At 34.1% G+C, this 17,142-nt stretch overlaps 1 protein-coding gene across 7 annotated transcripts in view; it reads left to right on the forward strand.

Moving 5' to 3' along the window:
- Nucleotides 1-17,142, forward strand: part of ANKRD12 (ankyrin repeat domain 12) — a 127,556-nt gene that overhangs the window by 87,779 nt on the left and 22,635 nt on the right. The window contains exon 8 of one of the 7 annotated variants that reach the window (XM_032595440.1): nt 724-803. The exons of the other annotated variants lie outside the window; for them this stretch is intronic. Within the exon in view, the coding sequence (XP_032451331.1) occupies nt 740-803 (64 nt within the window). The 5' untranslated portion in view covers nt 724-739. The remainder of the gene's footprint in view (nt 1-723; nt 804-17,142) is intronic. 7 annotated transcript variants of the gene reach the window in all.

A 17,142-nucleotide genomic window follows, 5' to 3' on the forward strand; every position in this document is an offset into this window, starting at 1 on the left:
TTAAACCTCAAACCTGTATATTTAATTGCTCTCTGGATATTACCACTTAGAATTCCCACAGAAATCAGTAGACCTAAATAGAAGTTCTTTCTCTTCCATTTAGACTCCTTTTCTTGTTTTTCGTGTCTCGATTGATGATAGCATCATTTATCTGTATATATGTCACTTGGTGGTCATCTTAATAAACTCCTCTGTCTCCTTTTCCTTCAGTTTTTCAGCACCTGTTCTTGAACATTGATTATGTGTCAGGTATTATTTAAGTACTAGGGATACAGCTGATTAAGAAAATGAAGATGCTAACGTAATCATCCACTAACCTCTGTCAGTTTCTACTTCTAAAATATTTGTAAATCCATCTACCAGTTATAAGCTGCAAGTCATTTGTGCTGTGTGAGATCAGGGCTATAACAGTTAAAATTACCTTGGCTTTCATAAGAAAGTAAGAAAATAAGATTTGAAAAAGAAAATTTGTATATGGTATGTTAATTTTCCCATTTATTATGGCTATGAACTCTGTAACTCTGGTCTCTTCAGAAAACAGTGGCTGTGAAGAGCAGCTTTTATTATAAAACTTGCCATTAGAAAACAGATTGCCTGTGGAAGAGGGGAGGGATCATATCTGAACTTAAATGTTTAATTAGAGTGAAACACATCTTCAAGAGCCTTTTTTGATTTTCACTGATATTGTTTCATGTGTTCATCAACTATGTATTGATTTTTCAGAATATTTATTTTCCACATGGTGAATGTGCCTGAATTATTGCTTGATCAAAGTCCCTCAAGGAATGATGCAAAAATCATCAGTAAGTATCATACAAAAATTTTGGAGTTGCTGAAAAAGACTGATGAAAATACCCACTTTATTTATTTTACATGAGGTCCTTGTTAGACTTAACTTTATCAAACTTCATCCAATCTAAATTTAGAATGTATTACTATCTAATCAAGAATAACTGCCCATAGATGTTTGTATGTATATAGCCTGATAGCATCATTACCCATCTGGTATATCACATCATCCATGTGACAGATACACTTTAAGAGTTGCAAAGTTAGATAATATAACCAAGACGCTGGATTTTAGAACTTAATAAATTTGGAGGAAATAGTATTAAATATGTAACATTTAAAATATGGCTTATTCCATTAGGCATTGTGCTTTATGCCAGTGCTACTCAAGTCAAGGTTGCTGTTCCACAAACTGTTACTGGTCCTCAAGATAAGGAGCTTGTGCCAGAATGTAAATCAACACATTGCTTCCCGTTATCAGGAAGGATGAAAGGCTATGAGTAAATATCAGCTGAATTAAACAGTGTGCTAGTGACATAAAATTGATTTCCAGTTTTGGTGCAGGCTCCTTATTTCTCCACAGATTAGTAATAATTTGCAGACTAGCCTCAGTCCAGAGACTACACTGAGTAGCTCTCCTAAGTCATGCATATCAAACATTTATAATATTGCAGGAATACATGTCTTGGTTAGTATAGCTTATTTGTATACAAATGTGTGGCACTTTTAAATTTGCATAATTCTTTAGTCTTTTTCCCCCCTAATTTCTGCCCTTTCCCCACAGTCTTATTCCACATTACCTTCCTGCACAGAAATTCTATCTAATAATGGTGTTTGCTACAAGTAATTGCTTCTTGCTGCTCTGCTGAGGACTCAGTCATATTATTCAGAGTCATGTCACACTCATGAAACATAATTATGGTAATGGAGAAGTGGGTAACTCTGTGTCACACAGTGCCCCCCCCCCATACTTTCTGGCATTCATTAATTGCCAAATTAGAAATTCTGTTACAGATTTACAGATACTAATTTTATTACTTAAACAGAGTGACCAGTGAACAAAGTTGAAAATGCCAGTCATTGTCAAAAAAGGCATTCACCTTTTTCTTATGTTACTTCAACCACCAGAAATCTGGCCTTGTTTATCGAGCAGCTGCTATAAACTTTCCTCACTTGCGTACTTCACCTTAAGCAAGGAGATACTCCATCATAATAAATAGATGAGCTACTCTTAGCATCTGCTGTAAAAACAGATCAGGAAACTTTTAAAAAGACAGTGATATATTGTTACCCACTGGTGTTTACTGAGTACATTTCTGTGTCATAAAATACACAAAATGACCAGTATTTTTAAAGAGCCTTATTTTCTTAATGTTAAAATATTAAATTGTAACTATTCTAAATATATTGTCATACTTTGTGAAACTCATTTCCTCAGTTTTATATTTCAGGAGCTATGAAAATATGACTGGTTGATACATGCACATACGGAATTATAACAGTTAATAAATCAATAGATCAAAAAAACAATTATTTAAGTCCAGATATACCAGAAATTTTTATTAAATGGATCATGTGATGTTAACAGTTTAACCATAAGTAGGAAGAAGCATCACCTTAGGAAGTTTTAAAGCAAACCTTTTAACCTTAGAAGTATGAAGATATCTATAGGAAGAAATTACATAAGATGTTTTTAGAGTGTTAAAATATATTATCAGCATACTTGATCATTATAGGAGTTTAGACTTGATCAAGCATTTTGTAGGATAAGGGAATTTGCATGTTATATACCTAAAATTAAAGATTCTCCCTTTTAAGATGTAAAGAATATTTTACCTTCTTGCTTTCCAAATGGCATTTTTAAATCACTTCCAGAATATATGTTAGGAAGTGAGTTAGGCCAGGTGTGGAAAATTATAATCCATTTATAACCCAAGAACCTTATTTCGTTTAATTAGGACTGTTAGCAAACTCTCACATTAAATCCACTTCTGAACTGGTGGAGTGGCAGCAAGCACAGTGGTGGGTGTTCAGCACCCTTTCTGTCTCACCTATCCCTGTAGTACCAGTGCTTGGCAGAAATGAAAAGTCCAGTTAGGTAACCGTTATGTACAGAGGATTGAGAATACAGCATGATAGGCAGTGAGATATTCTTTGATTTCATGACCAACCAGACGAAATTCCATAGTGTTTTGCATAGTGTTTTTGCATGCTCTGCTTTTTCTCCTCTGCTTTGTGACATATATGGTACACTTGACACACAGAATTCTGAATTGTAATTTTTCAGACCTTCTTCTAAATATCACCAGCTGCTTCTATCTGAATCTCAAACAAAACCACTACAGTTCTCTTAGTTGAAAATCAATACAGATTTTACCATGTGTTTTTTTATGGATTAATTATATCAACCTAATACCAAAGCTTAAGAATATTTAATTCTACATGGAGTGTTTTTTAAAGAAAAATATGTATGTTAAAGTTTGTTAAGTGGAGAAAAAGGAAACAAAATTACTAAATTACCATTTACTGTAGGTGTTCATTTTTAGCAGTGTCTATACGAATTACACACTTCTATATTTTTTGCTTGTTCATATATCAGAAAAATAAATGGAAAATTGTGGTTGCAGTTGAGACGTTCTTTGGATGTCTGCAAATGAATACATTATAAGTCTTTAAATTTTATGTTACATAAAATAGCCTATTAAATACCTCTCTTTGAAGTTTATATAACCAAGGAATTTTAATTGTATATGCCCAAAATATGTAAGATTATTTTTTATAAATACAAAATAGTAGGTTTCTTTGTTAATAATGTTAGTTTAATGGTTTTTATCACAAACTGAATTTCTACCAGTACCTAGCAACTTAAAGTGAGTCTGTCACATAATTATAATAGTTGAGATATTGCTGAATATGCAAGACTAAAACTCTCTGAAGGGTACATTTGGGCAGAACCCTTAAAGACCTTTGACTTTTAAAAATTATTTATTATATATAAAAAATTATTATATATGCATACATTGAGTTCAGCCTTAGCTATATCATTCTGTCTGCAGAAAAGTGTTTTATCTAGTCATGATTAAAAGGACCTCCATGTAATATATATATATATGTATATATATATATTTGTTATGGAATTAGTGGAGACTGGGTGATTTTGTCAGTTTCCTTTAGTGACATCAAAATTTTTGTAGTGATACTAGTCCTATTTTCAGAGGGGAAATTTTTTTATTTATTTACACTTTATAGAATTAGTTTATCTGTTTTACTGACATTTTAGTAGAAAGGCAATGTGTAACTATGACTAATTGAGGGAGTATACAGAATATTGTGGTACTTGATTTTACTTCCTATGTAGATTTTGCTTTTAGACTTAGTATTTTCAACTGTTGATTATATTCTCTTCCTTCCCCAGCTCACCCCTAAACTCTTGACTATAGTTCTCTTACCTGCATCTATTATTATAGAAATACAGTGAAAATATGTCCTCGTATGGCATACTTACTTCCAAATAGATGTATGACTGCTTTTCTTCCAGAAAGCAGAATTTAAATACCTAAACTTAGGAGAACTGTGGCTTAGAAGTGGAGATTTAGAAGAGTCTATATAAAATTACCTGATGGGTTTTTCCCCTCTGTCTCTGAGCTACATTTCTCAGTCAATTTAAGGATATGAAAGCTGTAATGATTTGTTTCCTAAAATGCAAGTAAATTTTTTTAGTGTTACTTCTTTGGCTGGGTAATATAAGTAAGTTCTACAATTAGTCCTTAAATATATTAGTTGTGAGTAGTGAACTATTACAGAGCAAAGGAACAACTCAGAATATACATAAGAGAGGCCTGTAGCATTTGTGAAGTACTCTTCCTCTCAAGCCCCAGAGAGTCTCTGAAACTACAATTAGTTTATTCAGGAAACAGTCTCAGCGGAAGACTGAGATTAGAAAGAGCCACAGATCAATGCAAAGGCCTCTCAGAGGAGAGGCCTGTTGTAGTGATTTACCACAAAACTGCTGAAGAAATGAGTTTTTCCTTTTATCAGTACAACAAGAAATCCAGAGATTTAAGGAAAAGGAAAATCAAGTGAATGAAAGACAAGAAGGGCCAAGATGAACAAGCAGGACTATTGACCTTGGAGAATATAAATAATACAGAAAACAGAAGGATAAGTTGTTCTCAGTATTCTTGGAGATCCTTGGAAGGCAGTCTACTAAAAGACTGCTGTGAAAAAGTAGACCTGGAAAGTCCTCGGAATTCAAAATATTTATCATAACTGAAAGTAAATATTCTATACACTCTAAAGAACAGACTGGACCTTGCTGAAGATCTTGAGATCAAAGAGAAGAGCAACAAATAAAACATTAAACAAAAGACATTGGAAATACGCGAAAAATGGTAAAAACAGACAAACAAAAACATACCCAGGATAATACAGTAGTCATCTTACAAAAAAGAGCAAATGTTGAGAAGAAAATAACTTCAAGGATAAAATTCTTTTTAATTCTATAAGCTCCCAGTATCACAGGGAAACATGTTACCTACAAAGGAAAGACTGGCATCAGACTTCTCAAATATGTTTTAGAAGACAGATGGAGCTGTAGTTACAGCATTCTGTGAAATATTATTTTGAACCTAGAATTCCGTTCCCAACCAACTATCACTCAAGTGTCAGGGCTTTCTTTCTCTGGAAAAGTTCCTCACATATATATATATATATATTACTCTTCAGTGACACAAAACACAAGTCTAAAAGGAAGATATAAAAACTAACTCAGGATTTTGGTGAAAAATTCCAGAGTGACAACAATGAGCAGTTGGCATATGTTTTAACAAAATGTCAGCTTTATGAGGAATGTTATTAAGAAAAGAGTAGGTAACAATACACATAATGTCTAAATTAGATGGAGAGCTTGCTGTGTCTGGTATTGATGTGAAGGCATATTGTCTGAGCTGATGAACAAGAAAAAAGGTGAAAACTCCAGAAAAAATAAAACATATGAATAATTCATGGCCTAATTAAAAAGCAAGCTAAAATGTGACATGATTTTTGGGTTGCTCATGGAGCAAATGCATGCTTTCTGAAATGACAGTAGAAGGTCTCTCTTGGTCAGATAATTTAGAAGAGCCAAGAGAAAAGACCCGAAGTTCAGAAATTCTGTCACTTTATTATTTCTAAGCTAGTTAAATTCAAATAAGGCATATGTAATACTTTAAAGAAGTTATGAAGAATGATTCTCTTGGGTGGTGGGATTATTTTATTGGTAGTTTTTCTTTACCCAACTCTGTATTTCTCTGGCTTTCTGTCATGAACTGTTTTACTTTTATAATAAAAGAACAATAAAATGCTACTTGAAAATAAATGAAAACAATTTTTATAAAAAAGATTACCAAAGTAGTATAGCTTAGGGGGCGCGCCTGGGTGACTCCGTCCGTTAAGCCTCCAACTCTTGATTTCAGCTCCGATCATGATCTCATGGTTTGTGGGATCAAGTCCTGCATTGGACTCCGTGCTGATAGCGCTGAGCTTATTTGGGATATTCTCTCTGTCTCTCTCAAAATAAATAACCTTAAAAAAAAAAAGAAGTACAGCTTAGGACTTTTCTGCACTAACCCATCTCTGAATAAAAAATAACATGTATAAGCAAACACCATTCTAAATGTAAAGGGTTTTTTTGTTTGTTTTTGTTGGTTTTTTTTTTTTAAGAAAGTATTCCTGTGTCTAAAGAATACTTAGTTCTAGTTAAATATATTACACACATGCAGCTTTCAACATTGTAGAGATTTTGGTAATGGAAATCAAGTCATAAAACATTTTTTTCTACTCTTTTTGAAATGGCTGTTCAATAATAAAAGCTCAGATTTACTACTCCATACTATCTAGGTTTGATCCTTGATTCTCTAATTGTCAGCAAGTTTAGTTAACCTGGATGTACTAAGTTTCACATCTGTAAAATAAAGACTACAGCAGAAACGGTATGAAGATGTGGTAAATAAAAGTTAAATAAATGAATATATGAGTGCGCATAGAATATCAACTGGCACAGAGTTAAGCACTTGATAAATACTAGCTTTGAAACTAGTGAAAATCTAAAATAAGGTTATCACATTACACATGTCCAATTGTTTAAAATTAAGTATTGAGAACCATATTTATATAATATTGCAGTCTTGTAATCTTCAAATTGAAAATGTCATTTGTGAGGTGCCCAGTTGGTTCAGTCAGTAGAGCATGCAACTCTTGATCTCAGGGTTGTAAGTTCGAGCCCCATGTTTGATGTAGAGATCACTTAAAAATAAAATCTTCAGGAAAAATACAAAAGAGCATTTAAAAAAATAAAATGTCATTTGTATTTACCATTATAAAGATGGGAAATCTAATCAAGTTCACAGATTTAGTCATTTAAGGTAGTCACAGCATGGCTGCTTTTCCTTTATTTTTTATGTCTAGCTTTGTTGAGATGAAATAGATGTATAACATTGTGTAAGTTTACGGTATACCACTTAGTGATTTGATATATATGTATATTGCAGAATAATTACCACAATAAGGTTAGATGACACATCCATGGCCTCACCTAGTTACAATTTTGTGTGTGTGGTGAGAACTTCTAAAATCTACTTTCAGCAACTTTGAAATACACAATACAGTATTAACTGTATTCACCATGCTATGAATTACGTCCTCAGAACTTACTCATCTGATAACTGAAGTTTGTACCCTTTGAGTATCTTCACCCATTTTCCCTATTCCCTGACTTTTTTTCCTTTATAAATTGGATTAATAGTCATGAATGAGGTATTTTGAATCTCTTATTTCATGTATTTATGGAATATATAAATCCAGATACTGCATATCTAAGATGGGAATATTTCAAACTCAGGCAAAGAATAGATAGCAAGTTCATGTTTGAAATTCAACTTTAACTTCAGGTGGGTATGTTTAACAGCATTCTGTTTTAATTCAAATCATTTTCCATATAAATTAACAATAAATCTCATTTAATATAATGTTTTATTGTAGAGCCTAGGGTTTTGTAGCAGAGTTGTTTTCTTGGTATACTTAATCGTGAAATCTAGAAGTAGAAGGTATTCATAATGAATTTTTAGAGATTATGGCATGATTATACTGGGTTGTTTGTATAGTTCATCTTGACTATATTTAAAGTTTTTTATATACTCAGAAGTGACAGCATGGTGGTTGTGAGTACCAGTATTAAAGTCAGAGAAACTTGAGTTTGAAGACCTAGCTCTGCCACTTATTAGCTGTAGGGTCATGGATAAATTTGTTATTAACATTATTATGTAGTATCCTAGACCTATAAGGTGGATACAGAAATGAGACATTTTATAGACTTGCATAAATATGGTATTCATTTTACGCTTTCTCCATGGATTATTTTCAACAAAAAGTTCTCATCTACTTATTAAGTTGTAGAAGAAACTTTTTTTTTTTTAATCAACCTGTAAGGGCATTAAATTGATTAGCAAATGAAACAGTTTATATAATTGTGTCCACCCCTCCATCCCTGTTCCATTTTCCCCTTCTTTGGGGAATACCAAAAAAAATATTTTACATAAGGGGTTGTCAATTATGACTAGTACTTTTATGTTTAAAAATATAAATACCACCAGACGCTAATACAAGAAAGTTGTTTCTTTGTACCCTCTGTTTTTCTTCTTTCCCCTCACTGCTTCTACCTGCCCCTCCTCTTTGCCCCAGAAGTCTGTGTCTGCATATGTCCATTTTTTACCTGAAAAACTGGTGGTTTCCATTGCCCTCATTCTAACGGACCACATACCTCTGCTGTAACCCTGTAATAAGTGCAGTAAGTGCCTGGAGTTAGCTTGAATCTTTCTGTCTTCAGTTTTCTGATACTAAGTTAAACAAATATGAAAAGCTATGGGATTTAATTTCGGCTTTTCAAGTTAACGTGCAGTTTATTGAATTTGGCATGTTAAGTGTACATTATTACTTAATTGCTTTTTAATTTAATGATACATTTTTCTCTCTTTAAGCAGTGAGTTAATATTTATCACATGTATGGTGTGTGCCAGGATATACCAGGCACATATGTAAATTTAATACAGTAGCCCTGTGAGTTAATCCCTGATAGTAGATTACTGACCCATTAGGTGGCAGAGCAAAGGTCCAAACCTAGAGCTAAACACAGACCTCATGTACTTTTCCATTCTGTCATGCCGATTGTCATTGGGTGTGAAAACTTCAGAGTCTGATGATCCTAATGTATTATATGCTGTAGCATAAAATCACAATATGAATTTAGTGTATGTTTATTTGACTTAATGCTGTTACAGTATGTGCTGTGGCCAGACTCAACGTTCGTTATGTTTGAGTGTGGCACCTTCTCTTGCCAAAAAGGGTTCTGAAAATGAAAATAGCTGGTGTTTTTTGGGTCTTGCTATAGAGTCTACCATTCACTAATTAAAAATCTTTAATTAAAGTTTACATTTTCATATATAACATTTTCCTGAAAATTTGCTTACGTGTTAACCTGATTTTGTACTCAAAAGTAAGAAAATTATTATTATTTTTTTTAATTTTTTTTCAACATTTTTTTTATTTATTTTTGGGACAGAGAGAGACAGAGCATGAACGGGGGAGGGGCAGAGAGAGAGGGAGACACAGAATCGGAAACAGGCTCCAGGCTCCAAGCCATCAGCCCAGAGCCTGACGCGGGGCTCAAACTCACGGACCGTGAGATCGTGACCTGGCTGAAGTCGGACGCTTAACCGACTGCGCCACCCAGGCGCCGAAAATTATTTTTTTTAATTCTTTAGTATATGTGTTTAGAGTTTTTTTTGTCCTATATATTGCATAACATTTTTGTTTTAAAAAACATTTTTAAATAGATTGTAATATAATTATAAGCAAATTAGTGATTTTACCTTAATCATCAAACTTTTCATATATATGCAGGAGTAGAAAGAATACTGTTATGAGCCCATAGATATTTATTACCCAGTTTTACTAATTACCACCTTCAGGCTAATCTTGTTTTTCTCTCTCCATTCTTCCATACTCCATCATTTTGAAGTCAATTCACTGGCAAGTGTTTTAGTAGGTATCTATAAAAGGGTAGGAATTTTTTTTTTTTTTACTTTATACATAACCGTAATATCATTGACATACCTAAGCTAACTAAATGTTTTTACTAGTAAATATACAGCTACTGTCCTAAGTTGTGATTGCCTCATAAAATCAAAAGATTTTTTCTTTAATTTTTTTAGTCAGAATCCAGAGTCTATATATATTGCAAACAGAGTCCACATATTGCTAATTGGGTGATATGTCCAAGTATCTTTTAATTTTATAAATATCTTTTTTTTTTTTTAATGTTTGTTTATTTTTGAGAGAGAGACCGCCAGTGGTGGAGGGGCAGAGAGAGAAGGGAGACACAGAACCTGAAACAGGCTCCAGGCTCTGAGCTGTCAGCACAGAGCCCGATGCAGGGCTGGAATCCACGAACTGCGAGATCATGACCTGAGCTCAAGTGGGATGCTTACCTGACTGAGCCACCCAGCCGCCCCTCTCTTTCATTCTTATGTTCTTACAATTTTTGGTTGAAATAACCTGATGATTTGCTGGTAAATTTTCCCATAGTCTGGATTTTGCTCATTGCATCTCCATGATCTCACTTAAGGAATTATTTTTCCAAGTTGTCATCTTCAAATTTTCTTAGTTTACCTTCGGTGAGTATAATGGTAAACTGACTTTAATGTTGAGAAGGAAAAGTTGCTTGTGGGTATTACAAAGAAATTTTGCTGCGGCGCCTGGGTGGCGCAGTCGGTTAAGCGTCCGACTTCAGCCAGGTCACGATCTCGCAGTCCGTGAGTTCGAGCCCCGCGTCGGGCTCTGGGCTGATGGCTCAGAGCCTGGAGCCTGTTTCCGATTCTGTGTCTCCCTCTCTCTCTGCCCCTCCCCCGTTCATGCTCTGTCTCTCTCTGTCCCAAAAATAAATAAACGTTGGAAAAAAAAAAAATTTTTGCTGAAGGTTGAGCAGATTATTTTAATGTTTCTGGTCAATTTTCTTAATTTTTGTCAAAACTGAAGCGAACATTAGGTTTCTTTTGAAACTAATTTCTAGAAGTATTGGCATAAACTCTTTATATAAATAATTATTAAAATATTTTACATGCTGATTTTGCCCGTAATTTTAAAATCTTATTTTCATCATTACTTTTCAAGATGTCAATACACTGTACATGTATGTAGTACTTCATATGGGTTCTCTAATTTTCTTTTTCTTCACAGTTGAACAGTCTTCATTTCATTGAGCTTCTGAAGGAGGCTAAAGATTTTCTACTTTATTACATCTGTTCAGTTTCCATCTTAACTGTGTTATTACCAGTATCAGCAATTTTTCAGTTTGCATAAAATACAAACAATATGTAGCTATATAAATTCTGTATAAAAATGGTGCCATGCTTAAAAGTAAATTTCTGGCTGACTAAAAAAGTTCAGCCACTGATGTACAAGAGCATGAGCTCAATATACGAAGATAGGCATGTTAGCACATAATGTGTGAAAGTGCAGGCTTTGTCAAAGTTCAAGGTGGCTTGAAGCAAATCAAATAACAGAGCTGTGCTCCACATGGCAGGTGATGTGGGAACTAAATGGCATGTGGATGAGATATTTGCCACCTCTTCAAATAGCTGAATTTAAAGGGGACATCAGCAGTGAATTACCCACATGGTAGTCAGTGGCAACATCATTTGCCACCTGGATACTGTACAAACTTGTAGAGTGGATAAATTTGTATTGCATGTTTACATCCCTTTCTACAGTCCTCCTGTTCTACCATACGCACCCCCACTTGATTTCTTGATGTCTTAATATGGTTCTAAAACATCCTATTTGTATTTATTCTACATTAACTAAGCGCCTACTATCTTCTAGTTATTACGTAAGTCCCTGAGTATAAGTCATGGACTTATATTTGAAGTATCTGTTGAATAATCTGGAAAACCAGCAGAAAATTACAGCTCCCTCGCTTAAGGTTACCTTCCCACAGATGACTCTCAAATCCCATAAATTGGCCTTTTTTTTTTTTTCTTCAGTAAGCACACTACCTTCCCTACTGTACTCCATCCCACAAATTTAAAATACAAAAATTTTTCATTCTCTGGGTGCTATAGATTTAGGCAGGTGCTGTTAATAAAATCATATATTTTGAAGGTTTACAGGAAGCTGAATCGTGTGTGCATGCATGTATTTAAGCACTTACTCATCTAGAATAGGTGGACTGCATTGAAGATATTGTGGGAAACAGATTAAAAATCACACCTTTGGAAGTGAGTTCTCAAAGGATACATGAGAAGTTAAATTTATCTGCTTCCAAACCCCTTCAAGTAAACATGTAATCTCCATAAATACCAACTCAAACAGCCTCAAAACAAGTCCCCTACCCAATACCCTCCCCGTAACAGATGACTACCCCAATCCCTTCCTATTTATAAATTCTCGAAGTGCTCCTCCCCCTGACTACTAATCTAAAATATCTTCTAGTTAAGTAGCTGGGAAATAATAAAGAGCAGCTGATTAGAATCCACATAAATATGCATGTAAATTTGGGGAAGAGTGAATAGTATACTGATGTGGCTAATGTGAATAGCAAGAAGAAAAGAGAGATGGGAGACAATGTAGAAATACGGTGAAGTCAGACAAAAGTATCCTGGGCTATATTCCTAAGAGTGAGGTAACTTTGGACAAGCTACTTCCTGGCTCATGCTCTGTTCACACGTCTCTGAAATAGGAATAGTAAATCCTGTTAGAGATAAATAGTAGTGTTTTACATTTTGAAAAGTTTCATACCATCCTCTCTGGAATTTTTGTTTTATCCTAGAGTAGAGAACCCTCAGATGATACGAGACCTAGTATGTTCCTATAATGTTGGCCACGTTGTGGTTTAAGGTGAGAACTGATCTAGGCAAAAAATGATGAGAATCTAAGCTGGGACGGTGGTAGTGGGAATAGAAGATAGATTGAAAAGATGTCTAGAGATAGAAACTTTAAACAGTTATTTTGGAAGTTGAGGAATTAAGAGTGTTAAAAAAAAAACCTCTGAGGTTTCCAGTTGGAGTAAGTGTGTTGATTGGTATGCTCCAGAAGTGGGAAATAGTGGCTTAAAGCAGCAAGAGGAAACAGCTGTGAAAGAGGTAATGACTTGAATATCTTCAATTTTGAGTTAGGATGATTGAAAGGTGTCCAAGAAGGTCCAAGTTAGGCAGCTAAAGCTCAAGAAAAATAGAGATATGGACTTGACTATAAGTTCAAGTTTAGGCTCATGGTGCATTTAGCTTTATGTCATCATCATCCACTCCCAGAATATATGTGACATTAGAATAGTTATATTTCCTAAAAGTTAATATAATCATAATTAAAACCATTTTAAAAGCCCAGCCTCTACTGAATGCCCTTTTAGGCTCGTGAGCTATAATTGGTTTGTGAAATGCACACGGGTGGTTTTGCAGCGATTTTGAAAGAGGGATTTACTTGGGAATATTATCATCTCCCTGCATTGGTCACATGTGCTCTGTTTGCTGCCCCTTTTGGATACCATACAAGAAGAAATGGAAATAACATGATAGTCTCAGTAGGGAAAAAGTCAAGCCTAAGGATAATAGTGACCTCAAATAACATTTAGCTATTTCTGTAAATGTCACTAGTATTTGTTACAAATATCTAAAATTACCTTGAGAAGTATAAGAGCAAATTTCAAGTGTGTTTAAGTGTTTTTAATCAATTAAACTTTATTTAGCCTTTTTTTTATGAAGAAGAAAAATGCTATAGTGAAAAGCTTAATGTTTGAATAATTGCTTAACCTTTGTATTTCTCATTTGCCTTCCTAGTTACCCCAATAAAATTGTTTGAGTTGATAAACATTACATTTTTTTAAAGGAACTTTTGTCAGAAATAATTTGGTAAATGTTTTAAATACAAATCAAATTACTGATTAAATAGATAATTGAAGACTGAAAGATTGGAACAAAATGGAAAATAACAGTATAATGATAGCCATGGCCATTTTGACTACAAGAATTTGAAGATTTGGAGTCCAGATGATTATCTTCACTGTAAGCGTTCATCTCCTAAGAAAGGCAAAACTTTTTTTTTTTTTTTTTTTTTTAAGTTACTACCGCACTATAATCACAAGACCAGCTTGCTCTATGTAAAGCAGAAGGTTTAGGGTTGCTTAGGGAAGAGAAGAGATTTCAGCCTAGTCTGCTAGTGAAATGATGTCATGGAGGTACAAGTACCTTTGCTGAGATCAGACTCACCAGCTTCATGAGAGCGGCACAGCGTTACTGCCACCGGCTGCTGAGAACCAACCACCATATAGTGGAGCAAGCCCAGTGGCCACATGCAACTCAGCAACCAGAGCCAGGTTACGATCCTTCACTGGAGTAATTCCACTCTCTCATCATGGGCATTAATTAGTGTTAAGATAACTGACTCACTTTAAAGTTTACATCATTTCCTTTTTTTAAAAAGTAGTCATCTTTGAAAAAGAACCATAGGAGAAAAGTAGCTGCATTGAGGAACGTTGCTTAATTACCTTTAGTTGATGAATCAGAAGCACAAATGATAAACCCAAGGTACACATGTATGTGTAATTCCCTTAAAGAATTTGCATTTAACCTTGGTAAAAATGCAAATGGTAAGCACTATGAGATTATTATGTATAGTGCAATTTAAGTCAGGTATTAATATGCATAAAAAAATCGGGAAAAAATAGGCTGAAGAAATTATAAAGTGACATTGCACAGGAGGAAATGCAAACACATGGCAAAATGAGCCACATCAGTAATTTTAAAAATAGTGATACTATTTTATATGTTACTGAACTTCTAAAAAAATTTTTTTTCCAAAGAGAAAAGTAGTACCTGTAATGCTAGGAATTGGGAAAACAAAAGCTTGAAGAAGAAAATAAAAATCATAATTCTTCTAGCACAAGTTTAGTAGAGATAACTTTTTTGATGGATTTCTCTTGTTTTTTCATACACACAAATTGATACATTGCTGTTTTCAAGTAACAACATATACAAAAAAATTTTTTCTATGTTATTAGATATCTGTAATATCAAATAATTGGAAACAACCCAAATGTCCCCTCAGAAGAATCCGTTTAAATGGTTACAAATTAATTCAGTGCAACATGCAGTCTTTAAAAATAGTAATGAAGAAAATTAAGTTTCAGAAGAAAATGTGATCTGTTCAGTGGAAAAAAGCCATGTATAAAATGGTATACACGCTGTGATTGGATCTGCTTGTTTATGTTGTTTATGTCATAGTACTTTCCATGCCCTGAAATCCTACCTAAAATCCCTGTACATCTTTCATGCCTCAGCTTTGGGGCCACTTGTTTGAGAATCCTGCTTTCTTCCTTCTCTAGTTCTTCCAAGTGCACCCTTTCACTCTAGTATCCTTTGCCTTTTTAGCAGTTATCAAGTTGTGTAACTGTTAAAGAGGCAGGACTATCTTTTTCATCTTGTCACCCCCTAGCACCTTGAACACTGTGCCTGGTGGAACAGAATAAACATTTATTAGAGACTGATTCTTGGTGTGAAACTGAGGGTTTGTGGGATTTACAAAGGAAAAAATCCTAATTTCCAATAAAGCTAATCATCTGATGAGAAATGTAAATAAGATAGTTATATATACCCGACACGGGGCCGGAACTCACTAAGCCGTGGGATTGAGACCTGGGCTGAAATCAAGATGCTTGGCTAACTGAGCCACCCAGGCGCCCCCAATATTAGTTCTTAGATATATTTGAAATAATTCTGTAGTTAATAGATTATTTTATGTTCTGATTTTTCTCACATAAAAATAATGTTTTTATGTTGGTTTAAAAAAAAGGATAGTTACATGCAAACCATAACGAATTAAATCCATGAAAACTACACAGACTTAAGCCCTCAAGAACAAATTATAAAGCATTAACAATAGAAAATAACACCTATTGTATAAGTACATATTCTTATAGTACCTTAAGACCAAAATAAACACTGCTCCCAAAATAGATGTTCCTTGAAACAGTTCTGTAGTTTGGTACTATGTATTGCAATATTGGTGGCTGGAAATGGAGAGCATTTTCAACATCTATACAGCTAGTTAGAATTCTAAAAATGTTCTTTTTTATACCATGTGTCAGTATAATCGTTTCATTTAGAATATTCTCACCTCATCTCCAAAACTAAGATTATGATCTCTCCAGAGCTCCTATACAGTGCTTCTGGAATTTGAATTTTTATGAGAAGGACATTTGGGAACTAGATCACTTTATATAGGAAGCTTAATGTATTAAATTCACAATTCTAATAAATATTTAGCAAAGGAAGTGTTTACAATTTTTAATCTTTTTTTTTTTAAGTTTATTTTGAGGGAATGCATGTGAGTGAGAGAGGGGCAGAGAGAGGGAGAGAAAAGAGCAAGCAGACTCATATGAACTGTGAGATCATGACCTGAGCTGAAATGAAGAGTCATCTGACTCTTAACTGACTGAGTCAGCCAGGTGCCTAAGTGTTATCTGTCATTTTTTAGTAAGTTTGGTTTTCCCGCTTGGTTAGAGGCCACAGTTTTCTTTACCTTTAGTTAGGAGCCTGGGTTTTCTTTTCAGATAAAGGCCTATTGTATACAACATACATTTCAGCTAAGAAAAGATGCCCACCTAAGAAGAAGAAAAAATCTTTTTCTTACAAATGATACAATGAAATAGAATTTGGCAATGTTTTGGCTCTATTTATACAGCTTAGATTCAACTAAACTTTCATGTACTTAAAAATAATTGTAACGTTAAAAATAATGTAGAAATTGGGGCGCCTGGGTGGCTTAGTCAGTTCAGCACCCATCCACCTGTTGATCTCAGCTCAGGTTTTGATCTCAGGGTTGTGCATTTGGGCTCTGCTGGGCGTGAGGCCTACTTAAAAAATATGTAGAAATTGAGCCCATTATTACCCCCGTTGTACTAGAGTATATATTAGTAGTAAGTCTAAGTTACAGATAAGAAAACTAAGGGACGTGGTATCTTTTTTCAAATTACATATGTATTCAATTTGTTATAATCTTGATTATGTAATTGTGGAATATGTTTCCTTTTAAGATTTTCTTTAAACCAGATAGTCATGTATCTTGTATAGGCAAAACCATTCATCTTTAGGTTACTATACTTTATGAAAATCACTTGATCCCTTATGACTTTACTCATAAAAATTCTGAAACATAAAACAGGTGTGATATTTACTTAACTAAACCCTTTAAGTTAGTGGTTCTTAATCTTTTTTGCATCAGAGAATCTTACTTAGATATTCTTTCTCTGAAAAAAAAAAGTACACA

The sequence above is a fragment of the Lynx canadensis genome, chromosome D3 (assembly GCF_007474595.2).
Source record: "Lynx canadensis isolate LIC74 chromosome D3, mLynCan4.pri.v2, whole genome shotgun sequence".
In the NCBI taxonomy this organism is placed as follows: domain Eukaryota; kingdom Metazoa; phylum Chordata; class Mammalia; order Carnivora; family Felidae; genus Lynx; species Lynx canadensis.